The 17,774-nt window shown below is 39.0% G+C and overlaps 2 protein-coding genes across 2 annotated transcripts; both read left to right on the top strand.

Moving 5' to 3' along the window:
- The first annotated feature begins 3,114 nt into the window (after positions 1 to 3,114).
- On the top strand, positions 3,115 to 4,407 carry LOC140977626 (uncharacterized). Its single transcript, XM_073442375.1, has 2 exons — positions 3,115 to 3,526; positions 3,629 to 4,407. The coding sequence occupies exons 1-2, from the start codon at positions 3,115 to 3,117 to the stop codon at positions 4,405 to 4,407; spliced, it is 1,191 nt and encodes a 396-aa protein (XP_073298476.1).
- A 5,302-nt stretch (positions 4,408 to 9,709) lies between these two features.
- LOC140977625 (uncharacterized) lies at positions 9,710 to 13,961 on the top strand. Its single transcript, XM_073442373.1, has 5 exons — positions 9,710 to 11,235; positions 11,351 to 12,200; positions 12,294 to 12,695; positions 12,840 to 12,985; positions 13,472 to 13,961. Exons 1-5 carry the CDS (start codon positions 9,710 to 9,712, stop codon positions 13,959 to 13,961), a joined length of 3,414 nt encoding a protein of 1,137 aa, XP_073298474.1.
- The last annotated feature ends 3,813 nt before the right edge of the window (positions 13,962 to 17,774 follow it).

Genomic DNA, 17,774 nt, shown 5'->3' with positions numbered 1-17,774 from the left:
GACAGGAATTTTATATATAATGTCTTGTGCTTGTTTATATACATTTGAACAAATGTTAAAAGCAAAATTTTGACCCACATTTTCTAGCAAAGATCCAATTAATCCCAAAAAGATAATTGAGTTAGAGCCCGGGTCCCCACAAAAAGTATTATTTTTAAAAACTAATTTTTATAAACTTTTATTTTTCAATTAAATAGGGGTTATTAGGCCTAATTTACCTAAGATAAGTAGGCCCAATTGCTCCTAAACATAAAAGCCTAAAATCAAAGCCCGTTATCATGAAAATTAAAATCTATAAAATAGAAACCAAGGGTTTGAATCAGCCGAAAACACACACACTACACACACAAGTTTTGAAAATTAGGAGGTGGAGAAAACAAGGAGTTCTTCGTCGCATGTTCGTCTTTTTTCGCACCCACGTCGATGATTGTATATTCGAGCGTTCTAAAACGGAAAGGAACATTTCTAAATTCCTTTGACACATCATTCAATCCATATTATGTATGTTTTGTTTATTTTAGCATGAAAAATAATTGAGTAAAATTTGCTTAACGTATTGACAAATATTTTCAAAGTTTTGACAATTTTATGCATGTTTGAAAAATGTTATGAATTCCAAGAACACTCTGCCAATAGGATGTGTTTAAGGGCTAGGAAAATAGTCGTTAAGGGGACACACGAAGGTTGTAATCGAGTTGGCCAAGGAAGGAGGAGACCTAGGGTTCGCTAGGGTATCATGTCTTCGCACGTCTTCAAGGCTACGACTAAGGGTGCTTGGCTACTCACGGCTCGGCCAAGGCTGGGCTAGGGGCTGGGCTAGACGTGTTCAAGGGTTGGGAAAAGTCCTAGAATGGCTATAACTAGAGTGCAGCGGCTAGGGAAGAGTCCTCGTGAACTATGACTTTTCCCATGCGTGCTAGGTGAAGCTACGGGCAAGGGGGCTCACGGCTCGGTTGGAGGATGGCTAGCGTTGGTAAGTAGAGTCCTAGTAGAATTCGTCGGCTGCTAGTTCACGGTGGCTTGAAGAAAAGAAAAAAATGAGAAGGGCCTCGATCTAGGGCTTCCGCACATGGGTGTGTGCGGCTTGGTTGAGGGCTGGAGGGCTCGGTGCTGGTCCAAGAGGGTTTAATAGGGTCCCTAGGGGGTCTGGTCAGGGTATGGTTCACGATGGCTCGGCCATGACTCGATGAATTTGGGTCGTGGCTCGATATGGAAGGCTAGGGTTCGGTTGAAGGGTTAGGAGAAGAAAGGGTTTGAACCATGGTCCACGGAGGTCGGTTCATGGTTCACGAGGGTCTTTTAAGTATGAAATGTTTATATTTAAAGGTTGAGAACAAAATATTTAAGTTTGAATTAATTCAGGAATTAAACGTTTCACGAATTAGTAATTATGGAATTAAATCGAAATCATCGAGTTTACGTTAAATAAAAATATTAGAAGTCAAGTTTAAGCTTAAATAATTATTTGGGATAGTCTCGAGTCAATAAGTGTGAGAAAAGGTCAAAATCGAGAAATTTTAAGTCCAGGGGAAAGACGATCATTTTACACCTGAATAGTACGAAAAGGGTTGGCAGTGTCCCGAGGGATCATAACGCATGCTAAATGATATTTTAAAACGTTTATGATAAAAATATGAGATTTTATGATTTATTGTAAATCTGTGAAATTTTTACTGTTAAAAATACTATTTTTCAAATGTGGAAAGACACGATATTTTATGATTTAAAAGAAAAGGAAAAAATATTTTGAAGGATGTGAATTGACTGTAACATAAATGATATGATATATGATTTTTGGGAATATCGTGAGGGAGAAGGCTCCAGAGAGAGCCCAACGATGGTTTTTCCATTTTACGTTGGTACCTAGTGCCCGTCTCCATGCGCAATGGTGAGCTAAGACTGATTAGTCGACCAAAGGATAAAAGCTAGTCATTTTCAAGGATCAAACTTCACCTAAAATGATAAATGATTGACAGCTTTACGATTTGACGATTTATGATTTATTTATGATAACAAGCTTATTTTGAATAAAAATATGATTTTAATGTATGTGCTTGTATATGTATTATTTGCTACGCATGTATAGAACATGCTTAGTCATTAGACTCATTAAGTTTGAATGTTGCAGGTGATGATGTTACTGAGGGAGGCGCTAACGTTATAGTGGATCGGATAGGCAGTACACTCCCGAGGAACATTATTTCCGCATTAGCTTGATATTCAAAGTTTTAAAAGATTTTGTTAATGAGTAAATTAAAGATTTTTATGTTTTAATTTGAAGTTAGTTTTGATCATGTTAAAAGCTGAAATTGTATTTTTGTTAATTGACGTTTTAGGTATTTTATGCACTTGAGATTTTAAATGTTAAATTAATATTTTTATTTACGAAAATGTTAATTTATTTTAAATGGTGAATTTCAAATGTCATGTTTCAAAAAAAAAAATTAGTAGGATTTTAAAGTTTAAAAGTAGTGGACGTTTCATTAATATAGTCATATAGATCAATGAAACATAAAAATATAGTTATAAATTAGGCATTTAAGGAATTACACTGGTCTACAACATAAAAATAGTATTCAATAAAATTACACTGGTCCGAAGATATGGAACACCAAGAGCTAGATATCGCAGTGCAATAAAAAGTATGCCAACAAAACAAAGATTAGCTGACACTAATGCTTTAATGATATGGCACTAAATAATGTCTTCATTTTTCACACACAAAAATCTCAACTCACAATGTGACCAAAATCTGAATCCAACTGCAAATAAAAACAACTAACGCGTACACATAGACTTGTGCAGAAAGATAAAGATCACATGATACAATAATTATTAACCTAACCATCAAACATATTGGGTGTTGGGTGGCTCAGTATAGTAAATATTGAGGTAGCTGTAAATATGGTATATATATATATTTCCATTATTTTGTGTCCTTTGATTGTGAGCTTTTCTAGGAGTGATCCTGGGGAGGTCTGTGGAAAGATAGATTGTATATATTCTGGGTTTTGGTGGCATGAAGGTAGACAGAAAAGGCTTCTCCTCAATTCACGTTCTTTTATGGTATCAGAGCCTTGATTTTCTTCGTGCCATACATCTTCTCAAATTGATATGGCTGATTCTGATAAAACACCAAAGAATGAAACTTGGAAGAAGATAAACTCCCCATATGATTTGTCATCAAATGACAATCCAGGAAACGTCATCACGCAAGTCAAGTTGCGAGGTGATGAGAACTATGAGGAATGGGCGAGATCTATCTGGACCTCGCTGCGAGCTCGAAAAAAATGGAGTTTTGTGGACGAGTCCATCTCAGAACCACAGGAAGGATCTCCTGAATTAGAAGACTGGTGGACTGTTCAGTCCATGTTGGTATCATGGATTCGGAACACAATTGAACCCGACCTGCACTCTACCATCTCGCATGAGGAGAACGCGAAAGATCTGTGGGAAGACATTGAGGAACGATTTCACATTGCAAATGGACCTCGGATTCAACAAATAAAAACCGAGTTGAATGAATGTAAACAACACGGGCTGTCCATGGTTGTTTACTATGGGAAGATGAAAGCTCTCTAGGATGAACTAGCAAATTATGATCAGATCCCAACTTGCACCTGCACAGGGTGCAAGTGCAAACTCTCGGCAAAATTGGAGAAGCGTCGAGAAGAAGAAAAGGTACACCAATTTCTCATGGGATTGGATGAAGGGAGTTACGGTACTGTTCGATCCAACCTACTTGCAACAGAACCATTGCCGACTTTGAACAAAGTATATTTGGCTTTGGCCCAAGAAGAAAGAATGAAGATTATCACTCGTGCAAGGGAAGAACGAGGAGAAGTCATTGGACTCGCTGTTCAAACAAACACCAGATTGAAGGGACGCGGAGAGACAAAAGACAATACAATGATCTGCCCGAAATGCAACCGAACAGGCCATGATTCAACAAGCTGTTTCCAGCTTATTGGGTACCCAGAATGGTGGGGTGACTGTCCTCGTGGTGAAAGCAGAGCTGGTGGACGTGGTATGGGAGGACAACAACAACAACAACGCACAGGAACTGGGCGTGGACGAAGTGGAACAGTCCGGGCCAATGCTGCTCAGATCACAGAAAGAACTGCAAGTGCTTTGGCGGTAATTGAAATTGACTCAGAAAAATCAGGTTTGGCCGGCCTGAGTAATGAGCAGTGGCAGAACCTTCTTCAGATGGTGAACAATCATAAACCAAGTACAAGTGAGAAGATGACAGGTAATCACATAAATAATCCATGGATCATTGACACAGGCGCATCCAATCACATGACTGGGAGCTTGAAGAATGTGAGTGAACTACGAGGGTGTCTGGATGCCCTGTGGGATTGCCGGATGGACAGTGCGCAGCTGCCACAAAAGAAGGATCAGTGAAACTTGATGAAAATTTGGAACTTAAAAATGTTCTTTATGTGCCCCGTTTAAATTGCAATTTGATTTCCGTGTCGCAATTGATAGATGAATCGGATTGTATTGCCCAATTCACTAAAAATATGTGTGTCTTTCAGGACCGCACTTCGAGGATGCTGATTGGTGCGGGTAAACGGAGGGATGGGCTCTATCATTTCCGAAAGGCATCATGTGTGAAAGCTTTGAAGACCGATGGAACAAACTCCCTTGATCGTTGGCACAGGTGGATGGGGCATCCCTCTATGGACATTACCAAGTTAGTCCTCTCTGTTAGAAACGGTAGAAATAGCGTGACGTTGAATAAAGCTTGTGATGTATGTAAATGGGCAAAACAGACTAGAGACAAATTTCTTTTGAGTAATAATAAAGCCAGTGATGTCTTTGAACTTTTTCATTGTGATCTGTGGGGTCCATACAAAATTCCTTCTTCGTGTGGTGCTTCTTATTTTTTGACAATAGTGGATGATTATTCTAGAGCGATATGAATATTCTTATTGATTGATAAGAAAGAGGTGACACGTACTTTGCTGAATTTCTTTGCAATGGCGGAAAGACAATATAATAAGCAAGTCAAAACTGTTCGGAGTGATAATGGGACTGAGTTTACTTGCATGAAGAATTACTTTCTTGAACACGGTATTATCTTTCAAACCTCTTGTACCGCAACACCACAACAAAATGGAAGAGTAGAAAGAAAACACCGGCACATTTTGAATGTAGCACGAGCACTGCGATTTCAAGCTCAACTTCCTATTAAATTTTGGGGAGAATGTGTATTAGCTGCAGGATTCTTAATAAACAGGACCCCTTTTTCAGTCTTGAATGGAAAAACTCCGTACAAAATTTTATATGGACAACCGCCTTCATATGAACACTTGAGAGTGTTCGTGTCTTTGTGTTACGCACACAACCAAAGAGGGAAAAGGGACAAATTTTCAAGCAGAAGTTGCCGATGCATATTTGTCGGATATCCACATGGAAAAAAAGGATGGAGATTATACGATCTGGATACAAAAGAATATTTTGTCTCACGAGATGTGGATTTCTTTGAAACAGAATTTCTTTTTGCTCAAGAGGTTGTTGAAGGAAGTGTTTCTTCTGAAGCAGTAGCAAATGATGAGTATGAAGTTGTGGGGAGCACTTGTGATGATCATACTTCACACGATACACGAGATATAGTCGATCAAGGAACAGATAAAGGCGTTGATAGGAGGTGTCCTGGAGAAAATGAAAGAGAAGGCACTCGAGAAAATGAAGAGGTAGCAGCCCAAGTGTCTGGAGAAAATGAGCATGACATAGCTGATGGGGAACAGCTTGGACAATTGGGTCGTGGACATCGACTGAGAGAGCCGTCTGTTCGTCTACGCGATTATGTCACTAATACCATTCAGAAATTGAGCCCCTCCACCGCTTCACCATCTCCAACGCATGCCTCAGGTACGCCTTACCCTATAGCACACTATGTGAATTGTGATAAATTTTCAATGCGGCATCAGAATTTTCTTGCTGCCATTACTGCGGACCATGAGCCCGTATCATTCTCTGAAGCAGTAAGGGATGAAAGGTGGTGTGAGGCAATGCGGAATGAAATTAAGGCCTTGGAAGATAATGAGACATGGGTGATGGAATATTTGCCATTTGGGCAAAAGGAACTTGGCTGCAAATGGGTATACAAGATAAAGTACAACTCCGATGGCACCATAGAGCATCATAAAGCTCGGCTGGTAATTATTGGTAATCATCAAATGGATGGAATCGACTATACGGAAACATTTGCTCCGGTGGCCAAAATGGTTACGGTGCGAATATTCTTAGCTGTAGCAGAGGCAACGCATTGGGAGTTGCATCAAATGGATGTCCACAACGCTTTCCTTCATGGAGACCTTCAAGAAGAGGTGTACATGAAATTGCCTCCCGGATTCGAAGTTCAACGTCCAGGAATGGTATGCAAGCTTTGGAAATCACTCTACGAGCTAAAGCAAGCACCACGATGTTGGTTCGCCAAACTGTCTGCAGCTCTAAAAGGGTATGGATTATAACAATCATATTCTGATTAATCGCTCTTTACTTTGCAGCAAAGAGACATAAAAATCAACGTCCTTGTTTATGTGTATGATTTGATAATATCTGGAAATTGTCATGATGCCATACAACGGTTCAAGACCTATTTGAATAATTGTTTTAACATGAAAGATTTGGGAGTTCTGAAATACTTCCTAGGTGTTGAAGTTGCTAGGAGCCCTGATGGAATCTACCTGAACCAGCGTAAATATGCTCTGGATATAGTTTCCGAAGCTGGACTATTGGGAGCAAAGCCTACTAGCTTTCCTATGGAGCAAAATCATCGGTTGATGTTGGCTGATGGAACATTGCTTGATGACCCAGAAAGGTATCGTCGTCTAGTGGGTCGCCTCATATATCTTTGTTTCACCCGGCCGGAGCTGTCCTATAGCGTGCATGTGCTTCGTAATTTATGCAACAACCACGGGAAGAACACTGGGAAGCTGCGCTTCGAGTTGTTTGATATTTGAATGGTAATCAAGGTCAAGGCATTCTATTACGCCATGATTGTGATATACAATTATATGGCTGGTGCGATTCAGACTGGGCTAGCTGCCCTTTGACTCGGAGATCACTCACAGGATGGTTTGTGCTTCTCGGTATTTCCCCAATATCTTGCAAGACTAAAAAGCAACATACGGTGTCTAGATCATTGGCTGAAGCAGAATTTCACGCCCCGAGTCCGAAGCATCGGTGACACCCGGCATTGTTTAACAATTACATTGAAAACAATAAAGCCTCGTATCAAATCAAACCTGTAACGCCCAGACATTTATATGCATATGATATAAGGTAATGATTATGATTAAGTATGTTCATTATTTCTTTTATGGTTTATTATGATGATCGTTTGGGATATGTGATCTAATGGTGATGGTTTATGGCTTCAAGATATGATATGAATGGCATTGAATGATATAGAATGAAATGGAGAATGGATGGGTAGAATAGAAAGTTGATATTGTGCCAAATAGGTAATGGAAGTGCTGAAACGGTATGAAACTGTGGCAGTAGTTGTGGTTTTTAGCATAATGTTTTGTATTGTGATCCAAATGATGTGAGGCTACTTGCATTTGAAAGATAAGATATAAGTCTATAACTTTCATGTTTTAAGTTTTGTTCAAATCATTGTGGAAGATAAGCCAAAAGCGCCCCGAAGTGTGTCGTGTGTATCGTCGTTCCTCCAGTGACACATGTTGGGAGATTGAGCATAACTTTTTATTCAGACCTTCAAATGACATGAGGCTAATTAGAGATGCAAGCCAAGAATAGAGCTACAACTTTCATGTTCACCACTTTTCCTAATTATGAAGGAAAGAGGCGTTTCAGAAGCAATCTTCGATATGGCTATGCGCAGAGCGGCGCCCGAGCTGTAAGAAATGACAGCCTGAGCGCCACTGGTTCTGGATTTTTCATCTTGGACAGCATGGTCCACGCTAGGGCGGTAATTTATGACCGCCCGAGTGCCCTGTGCAGTGCAAAAACGTGTTTTGGGTGTTTTAAGGTATAAAATCGAGTGAGACTCTTATTTTCCTCATTTTTCTTCTCTTTCTTTCTCTTCTCCATCGATTCTAAGCTAGGGTTCTTCATTTTCTTCTTCTCCTTTCTTTTAATCAAGCAATTAATCTTCAATCCGGAGTTGGAACTTAACCTTTTTAGTGAAAGGAGAAAAGGTAAGTGTGTTTTCTTCTTGTTCTTGAGTTATTGAAGATGGTGGAGTTAGGGCATGATAGTTGTGATTGGTGTAATGGATTAAATGGTCATTTAAGGGTATTATTTGGGTATTGATGGTTAGTTATTGGGTTTATTGTTGTAGGATCAACTTCAAGGTTTAAGAAACCAAGTTCTCCAAGTGTAGTAAGTGGAAGCAATTCTTGAATGCATCACATGATTCTATATGTATGTGTTTTGATGATTCTATGGCGTGAACTCCTTTCAAATTCCATTCATGATATATATATGTAAATATGTATATATGGTAGTGCAATTATATGCATTTTTGAATGAAAGGAGTTAAACTTTAAATGAAGCCTCAAAGATGTTCGATAAAATGCCTAAATGAAGTTTTATATGATTGAATGATTGGATTGATAGTGATAGTAGCGGTGTTGCCTCTGGCAATTTTAAATCCGCAATGTAATTGGCCAATTAACGATGAAAACATGTACTCTCTTATAAGATGCATTTTATGCAGAGGTACATGTCCCTCCTATAAGATTCGTTTTTACGAAGAGGGTTAGCAAGAATGAACTATCTTATAAGAACTATCAATTTTTCAGTTAATCAATGAAAATGAATATCATCCCTATGTATTGTTGTATTGTGATTCTTGACGGATGATATTATTGATGTTTTGATGTTTATGAAATGAGAAGAATGATGTTTTCAACAAAATGAAACTGAGGCTACCTACATTTCATGTTTTACAATAAAATGATATATATGTATCTTGTTAGTATTGATTCCATTTGCTGAGTTTTATACTCATTCCAGTTATGTTCATGTGATGCAGGCACAGGTAAGAAAGACTGATCATCCCTGAGTTGTCGAAGCGAGAGAAGGGAATATGCCAAACTTTGGAGATTTTGATTGGATGTTATTTTGGATATGTTAAGCTTTAGGATATTTTGGGAAACATTGAAAAGCTTGTTTTGTTTTTGGAAGTAGAATATGTGTAGTTACTGTATTAAATGGTATTAAATGTGTTTGAAAATATTTTGCATGTATTTTATGTGTTGCTTGAGTCAAATGGCATGTCCTAATTAAGGGGAGATGCTGCCCAAATTTTTTTAAATTACACCTTATCTCCAAATTATGTTTAAAAGCTTCTGCACTGATTATGTATTTTAGTCACGAGTGTTACATTTAGTGGTATCAGAGCAGAGATTTTCGGACCAATTATTTGGCATATGAATTCCTCTGGTGTCGACAATTCGGTATGTATGTACCTGCATCATTTGTTATAATATGGATGTGTAGCCTCAATAATAATGATATGTTATGTGTGAAAATGGTTTTAAACTAATATGTATTATAGGATCATGCCGCCTAAGCGTAAAGCATCAGAAGGGAGGATAGTTCATCATCTAGAGTGGTTGATGAATTTAGCAAGTTACTAAAAGAACAAGCCAATGTACACGGTGAGCAAATCCAGCAGCTCTTACGGATGCAGAATGCAGGGTGAGAGAGAGAAAGAGAGCAAGCGATGTCCGAGCCCAGTAGTGAAGGCGCATACGAAAGATTTCGTAAGATGAAGCCACCAGAATTTGATGGTAGCACTGATCCCATGGTCGCATTGGAATGGGTCAAAGCTGTGGAGGCTATTTATGATTATCTTCAGTTTGATGATAAAGATCGAGTAAGCTGTGCCATTTTTCTACTGACCAAGACGGCGAGGATCTGGTGGGACGCCACCAAGTTATCAGTTAATTTCTCAGCACTCAAGTGGCAGGAGTTTAAAGAATTATTCTACGACAAATATTTTCCTCGAGATGTTCGAAGTCAGAAAGTGAAGGAATTTCTAGAACTGAAGCAAGGAAATATGACAATGCAAGAGTATATTCTCAAATTCGAAGAGGGGTGTCAGTTTGCCCCATATCTGGCCAGTAATGACATTGAAAAGGGTGAGCATTTTCTGAGAGCTGTCCGGGCTAAAATTAAAAGAGACGTTCGAATGTCTAAAGCTGCTTCATATAAAGAGATTGTTGAAAAAGCAAGGATGGCCGAGCAGGACGATAAGGAAATTGAAAGAGAAAGACAGTTGAAGCGCCAAGATTTTTCTACTAAGGGCCAAGGATCTGGATGGAAGGGTAAGGGCAAGTTCAGAGGCAAAGAGAAAGAGGAGCATCGACCCAAAGCTCCTATGCCACCGCATGCATATGATCGACCTGTATGTCCGAAATGTGGCAAAATGCATACAGGTGAGTGTTTGGTTGGAAGTAATCGATGCTTCCGTTGTGGAGGTGTTGGACATGTTATCAAAAATTGTCCAATCAAGGGTGAGAAAGGGAAGGATAAGGTTCAAGGCAGAAACTTCAAACTCACCAAAGAAGGCGCAAATCCTGATTCTTCTGTTATATCAGGTACTATCTTAATTTCAGGCAAGGCAGCTATTATCTTGATTGACACTTGTGCTACGCATTCTTTTATGTCTGAAATTTTCTTGCGCTCTTTGAATGTTGTTCCATCTTATGAACCCCTCCACTATAGTATTTTGTTGCCATCGGGAGACGAAATATGGCCTTCTAGTATTCTTAAAGGTTGTACAGTCCAAGTAAATGAGAAAATCTATTTTGCTGATCTTATTATTATTCCCATGGTGGCGTTTGATGTTATTTTGAGAATGGACAGGCTATCATCATATCGTGCCGTTATTGATTGCGTGGCTAAGACGGTGCAATTTCCTGCAGAAGATGATGATAGCAGGATTTTTCAGAGTTCAGGTATTTCGCTTGTTACTCCTTGTATTTCTTGTTTGAAAGCTCAGAAAATGTTATCAAATGGGTGTCAGGGATTTTTAGCTGCTGTGATAGATGTGAATACTGAGATGACAATGAAGTTGAATGAGATTGAGGTAGTTCGGGATTTTCCTGACGTATTTGCAGATGATGTGCCTAGATTACCCCCTGACCGTGAAGTTGAGTTTGTGATTGACGTGATTCCAGGTACTGCTCCGATTTCGAAAGCTCCTTACCGAATGGCCCCGACTGAAATGATGGAGCTGAAGAATCAGTTGCAGGATCTATTAGACAAAGGTTTTATTCGTCCGAGTTCTTCTCCATGGGGAGCTCCGGTTTTATTTTTCAAAAAAAAAAGATGGATCTTTGCGATTGTGCATTGATTACAGAGAGATCAAAAAAGCCACGATCAAGAATAAATATCCATTGCCGAGAATTGATGATCTATTTGATCAGCTACAGGGAGCAACAGTGTTTTCAAAGATCGACCTGCGTTCTGGATATTATCAGCTGAAAGTTAGGGAAGCCGACGTCCCTAAAACTGCATTCAGAACCAGGTATGGCCATTATGAGTTCTTAGTTATTTCATTCGGGTTGACGAACGCTCCGTCGGTCTTCATGGATCTAATGAACCGAGTCTTCAAGCAATATTTGGATAGCTTCGTTATCGTTTTCATTGACGATATCCTGATTTATTCCAAGACTCGGGAACTTCACGCCGAGCATCTCAGAACTGTATTGCAGTTATTGAGGGAAAAGCAGTTATACGAAAAGTTGAAAAAGTGTGAATCCTGGTTAGAACAAGTATCATTTTTAGGCCATATCGTTTCGAGAGACGGCATTGCAGTGGATCCTATGAAGATTGAAGCGATTAAACAATGGCCTATTCCTACGACAGTCTCCGAGGTGCGTAGTTTTCATGGTTTGGCAGGTTATTATCGACGTTTTATTGCCAATTTCTCTAAAATAGCCCTGCCATTAACCAATCTGAAAGCGGTGAAGTTTGAGTGGACAAACGAATGCCAACACGGATTCCAAGTGTTGAAAGACAAGTTGACATTAGCCCCTATCCTAGCACTTCCGTGCCGCATTGAAGATTTTATTATATACACGGATGCGTCAAAGATGGGACTTGGAGCTGTACTTATGCCACGTGGGAAAGTAATCGCTTATGCTTCTCGGCAGTTGAAAGATTACGAGAAGAATTATCCCACCCACGATCTTGAGTTGGCTGCAGTGGTATTCGCATTGAAAATATGGAGGCATTATCTGTATGGCGAGAAATGTGAAATTTTCACAGATCACAAGAGCTTGAAATATTTATTCTCACAGAAGGAACTCAATATGAGACAGAGGAGGTGGTTAGAACTTGTTAAAGATTATGATGTGACCATTAGCTACCACCCAGGTAAAGCAAACGTCGTTGCAGATGCTTTGAGCCGCAAGTCAGTTTCTTCTTTGAGCTCATTGATTCAGAAGCCATTGTTATTGGATCTTCAGAGGAGTGAGATCGCTTTAATAGAGCAAGGGACCATCGCTAGACTTTCAGCTTTGGTTATTCGACCTACGTTGACAAATAGGATACGACGGGAGCAGCCTAATGACAATCAGTTGATGGATTTGCGATCTAAAGCCGATAAGAAAGGAAATACAGAGTTTGTGATGAACACTGATGATTTGTTAACGTGGAGAGGTCGGATATGTGTTCCCAGTGGTAATGACATTCGTCGGGATGTTTTGACAGAGGCTCATACCGCGCCATACTCGATACATCCAGGTAGTACCAAGATGTATCAGGATCTCCGACGTCTATACTGGTGGCCAGGTATGAAAAGTGATATTGCAAAGTTTATATCCGAATGTCTAACATGTCAGCAGGTAAAGATTGAGCATCAAAGACCTGCCGGAACTTTGCAATCTCTTCCAATACCTCAGTGGAAGTGGGAGCACATCACCATGGACTTTGTAACGGGACTTCCAAGAACACCAAAGGGATACAACTCCATCTGGGTGATTGTTGACAGGTTAACCAAGTCGGCTCATTTTCTTCCGGTCAAGACGACGTTTACAATGAACCAGTATGCTGAAGTCTATGTAGCTGAGATTGTGAGACTTCATGGTATCCCTGTGTCAATTGTATCTGACCGTGACCCGAGGTTTACTTCTGAATTTTGGAAGAGCTTGCACAGAGCCTTGGGCACCAGATTGGCTTTTAGCACAGCATATCATCCTCAGAGTGACGGGCAGTCAGAGAGAGTGATACAGATTCTTGAAGATATGTTACGAGCCTGCACGATTGATTTTCCCGGTAGCTGGGATTCTAAATTGCCACTTGTGGAATTTACGTATAACAATAGTTATCAAGCGACGATTGGCATGGCACCATACGAGGCATTGTACGGCAGGAAATGTAGATCACCGTTGAACTGGGATGAAGTCGGTGAAAGAAAGATGTTAGGACCAGAATTGGTCCAACAGACAGCTGATGTGATTGCTTTAATCCGGGACAGAATGAAGACGGCCCAATCTAGACAGAAAAGTTATGCCGATATCGGAAGAAGGCCTTTGGAGTTTGAAGTTGGAGATCACGTATTTGTTAAAATTGCTCCTCTCAAAGGCATTATGAGATTTGGCAGGAAAGGAAAGCTGAGCCCAAGATTTATTGGTCCATTTGAAATTCTGGACAGGATTGGAGAAAGAGCATATCGTCTAGCCTTACCGCCAGACTTGGATAGAGTCCACAATGTATTTCACGTCTCAATGCTCAGGAAGTACATCTCGAACCCTTCCCATGTTCTCAGACATGAACCGTTGGCTCTGATGCCGAACTTGACTTATCAAGAAGTTCCAATTCAGATTTTAGATCGCAAGGTTAAAGTACTAAGGAATAAGGAGATCGGCATTATCAAGATTCTTTGGCGTAATCAGTTCGTTGAAGAAGCGACGTGGGAGCCAGAGGAGGAAATGAGACAGCGATATCCAGAATTATTCGCACAGTAATAACAATTTCGAGGACGAAATTTCTTAAGGAGGGGAGAATTGTAACGCCCAGACATTTATATGCATATGATATAAGGTAATGATTATGATTAAGTATGTTCATTATTTCTTTTATGGTTTATTATGATGATAGTTTGGGATATGTGATGTAATGGTGATGGTTTATGGCTTCAAGATATGATATGAATGGCATTGAATGATATAGAATGAAACGGAGAATGGATGGGTAGAATAGAAAGTTGATATTGTGCCAAATAGGTAATGGAAGTACTGAAACGGTATGAAACTGTGGCAGTAGTTGTGGTTTTTAGCATAATATTTTGTATTGTGATCCAAATTATGTAAGGCCACTTCCATTTGAAAGATAAGATATAATTCTATAACTTTCATGTTTTAAGTTTTGTTCAAATCATTGTGAAAGATAAGCCAAAAGCGCCCCGAAGTGTGTCGTGTGTATCGTCGTTCCTCCAGTGACACATGTTGGGAGATTGAGCATAACATTTTACTCAGACCTTTAAATGACATGAAGCCACTTGGAGATGCAAGCCAAGACATAGAGCTACAATTTTTATGTTCACCACTTTTCCTAATTATGAAGGGAAGAGGCGTTTCAGAAGCAATCTTCGATATGGCTATGCGCCGAGCGGCGCCCGAGCGGTAAGAAATGACAGCCCGAGCGCCACTGGTTCTGGATTTTTCGTCTTGGACAGCATGGTCCGTGCTAGGGCTGTAATTTATGACCGCCCGAGCGCCTTGTGCAGTGCAAAAATGTGTTTTGGGTGTTTTAAGGTATAAAATCGAGTGAGACTCTTATTTTCCTCATTTCTCTTCTCTTCCTTTCTCTTCTCCATCGATTCTAAGCTAGGGTTCTTCATCTTCTTCTTCTCCTTTCTTTTAATCAAGCAATTAATCTTCAATCCGGAGTTGGAACTTCACCTTTTTAGTGAAAGGAGCAAAGGTAAGTGGGTTTTCTTCTTGTTCTTGAGTTATTGAAGATGGTGGAGTTAGGGCATGATAGTTGTGATTGGTGTAATGGATTAAATGGTCATTTAAGGTTATTATTTGGGTATTGATGGTTAGTTATTGGGTTTATTGTTGTAAGATCAACTTCAAGGTTTAAGAAACCAAGTTCTCCAAGTGTAGTAAGTGGAATCAATTCTTGAATGCATCACATGATCCTATATATATGTGTTTTGATGATTTTATGACGTGAACTCCTTTCAAATTCCATTCATGATATATATATATGTAAATATGTATATATGGTAGTGCAATTATATGCATTTTTGAATGAAAGGAGTTAAACTTTAAATGAAGCCTCTAAGATGTTCGATAAAATGCCTAAATGAAGTTTTATATGATTGAATGATTGGATTGATAGTGATAGTAGCGGTGTTGCCTCTAGCAAGTTTAAATCCGCAATGTAATTGGCCAATTAACGATGAAAACATGTACTCTCTTATAAGATGCATTTTATGCAGAGGTAAATGTCCCTCCTATAAGATTCGTTTTTACGAAGAGGGTTAGCAAGAATGAACTATCTTATAAGAACTATCAATTCTTCAGTTAATCAATGAAAATGAATATCATCCCTATGTATTGTTGTATTGTGATTCTTGACGGATGATATTATTGATGTTTTGATGTTTATGAAATGAGAAGAATGATGTTTTCAACAAAATGAAACTGAGGCTACCTACATTTCATGTTTTACAATAAAATGATATATATGTATCTTGTTAGTATTGATTCCATTTGCTGAGTTTTATACTCATTCCAGTTATGTTCATGTGATGCAGGCACAGGTAAGAAAGACTGATCATCCCTGAGTTGTCGAAGCGAGAAAAGGGAATATGCCAAACTTTGGAGATTTTGATTGGATGTTATTTTGAATATGTTAAGATTTTGGATATTTTGGGAAACATTGAAAAGCTTGTTTTGTTTTTGAAAGTAGAATATGTGTAGTTACTGTATTAAATGTTATTTGATGTGTTTGAAAATATTTTGCATGTATTTTATGTGTTGCTTGAGTCAGGTGGCATGTCCTAATTACGGGGAGATGCTGCCCAAATTTTTTTAAATTACACTTTTCTCCAAATTATGTTTAAAAGCTTCCGCACTGATTATGTATTTTAGTCACGAGTGTTACAAAACCAGTCTTTTTCATAAATAATATATTTTCTTACAATGACAAGGAAATAAGCTTTTACATTAGAGTTTTTCAGAAGCTAAACAAAAAGGAATACAGTTTCTTGATTTCTCGAATCCAGATCACCATCCCCAAAACGCTTCTTGCTCCTCCTTGTTCATTTGTTCTTCATTTTTATCTGAAATTTGTAAGGAGTGAATGTTTTGGGAAACACTCAGCAAGTGGGGGTCGATCGATTCCAAATATACATATAGATCTTAATTCTTTAAAAATTTCTTTTACTTTCATAACATACTTTCAAAACTCAATATTCTTGACTTGACACAAAAGAAACGAAGCGAATAAAAGACGGAGCTTATCCAATGATTCAGAACAGAACAGAAACAATTCAGATCATTTCAGAACAGCCAAAACACACTGTTACTCATCTCATTTCCATAGTCAAATTGTCCCCAATATGTTAGTCCTCTAAGGGATTAGGCCAGAACATGGTTTTACACCCACCAATGGCGGCCAGAACATGGTTTTATACCCACCAATGGGGGCCGGAACAGAACATGGTTTTATACCCACCAATGGGGGCCAGAACAGAACTACAATTCTCGTCTCATTTCAAATTCGAATCGTAACAGTGCAACAGAATTCAGAAGTAACAGACAGAAGTTTTCAGATATTCAGATTTCAGAGTTATTCATACAGACACAGCGGAACCAAGAAATTCGAAGCACAGAAGAGAACACATAATCGATCGAAATTTTAAAATAGAACACACTGATATTTTCGAAAAAGGAACACACCAACATGCATGTCACGTATTTATATCAAAGTTTAAAATAGAAACAAATACTTAATCAAAAGTCCACTTACTGATTTCTTGTACAAAGCTTTCTCTTGAAATTTCGGCAGCACTTCGGCGTGACTTTAGCAAACGCTGTCGTTGATTGGACAGCACTTCGACGCAGTATTGCAACTCCGGACTGCATGAACTTTTCTTCTTCTCCTTTGCTTGAGTTCGGCCGAATGCTTGAAGGGTGAGGAGAGGGCTGAAAATTTGGAGAGTTTTTGAGGGATTTTTGAAATGCATTCTTGCATGTGACTAGGTGGTATTTATAGAAAAATCTTGGCCCTTTCACCTAGCCTTGGCCAAAATCTTGTCCTCCAAGATTAGTCATTATTGTGTTTCAAATCTCCATGCATTCTTCAATTCCCATGCTAGCCATTATTGCACTCCAAATTTCCATGTAAGCTTTAAGAGTCACCTTGATTTTCTAAAGGGTCACTTCTTGCATCATTATTATGTCCTAGCTCTTAGCTCCTCCCGCAGCTCCTTCGTGGTTTAACTCAAAGGTTATTTCTTTGCACATTTAATTTGTCCAAACTCTTGGCTCATCTTGTAGCTCCCTTTTTGTTCTTGTTAGGACAAGATTGGTTGAGCTGCTTTGAGATGACGAATTGAGTCCTTGAGCTGGGGTTTTATTCCTCCTGTGACAGTACTTCAATGGATGCAGTTACTTCTAGCTTGGCCTCCTGTTGGGTTAATCTCCGAGCATTGAAGCTATTTCTTCGAGTTAAGTTAGCTGAAATCTAAGTTAATATTCAAGTTATCTAGTTGGAATAAAAATTTTAGTGCTTAGTTTAAGTTAATCCTCAAGTTCGTATTACTT

Source organism: Primulina huaijiensis, chromosome 5 (genome assembly GCF_012295235.1).
Source record: "Primulina huaijiensis isolate GDHJ02 chromosome 5, ASM1229523v2, whole genome shotgun sequence".
Taxonomy (NCBI): Eukaryota; Viridiplantae; Streptophyta; class Magnoliopsida; order Lamiales; family Gesneriaceae; genus Primulina; species Primulina huaijiensis.
The sequence above is the reverse complement of the archived record's forward strand: the minus strand, read 5'-3'. Positions and strand labels throughout refer to the sequence as shown.

Coding starts and splice junctions, on each gene's coding strand:
- LOC140977626 (XM_073442375.1), top strand. CDS start 3,115: ATGGCTGATTCTGATAAAACACCAAAGAATGAAACTTGGAAGAAGATA. Junction 3,527..3,628: donor AAAAACCGAGTTGAATGAAT/GTAAACAACACG, acceptor GCACCTGCACAG/GGTGCAAGTGCAAACTCTCG.
- LOC140977625 (XM_073442373.1), top strand. CDS start 9,710: ATGTCCGAGCCCAGTAGTGAAGGCGCATACGAAAGATTTCGTAAGATG. Junction 12,201..12,293: donor ATCTTGAGTTGGCTGCAGTG/GTATTCGCATTG, acceptor TTATTCTCACAG/AAGGAACTCAATATGAGACA. Junction 12,696..12,839: donor GTAATGACATTCGTCGGGAT/GTTTTGACAGAG, acceptor ACATGTCAGCAG/GTAAAGATTGAGCATCAAAG.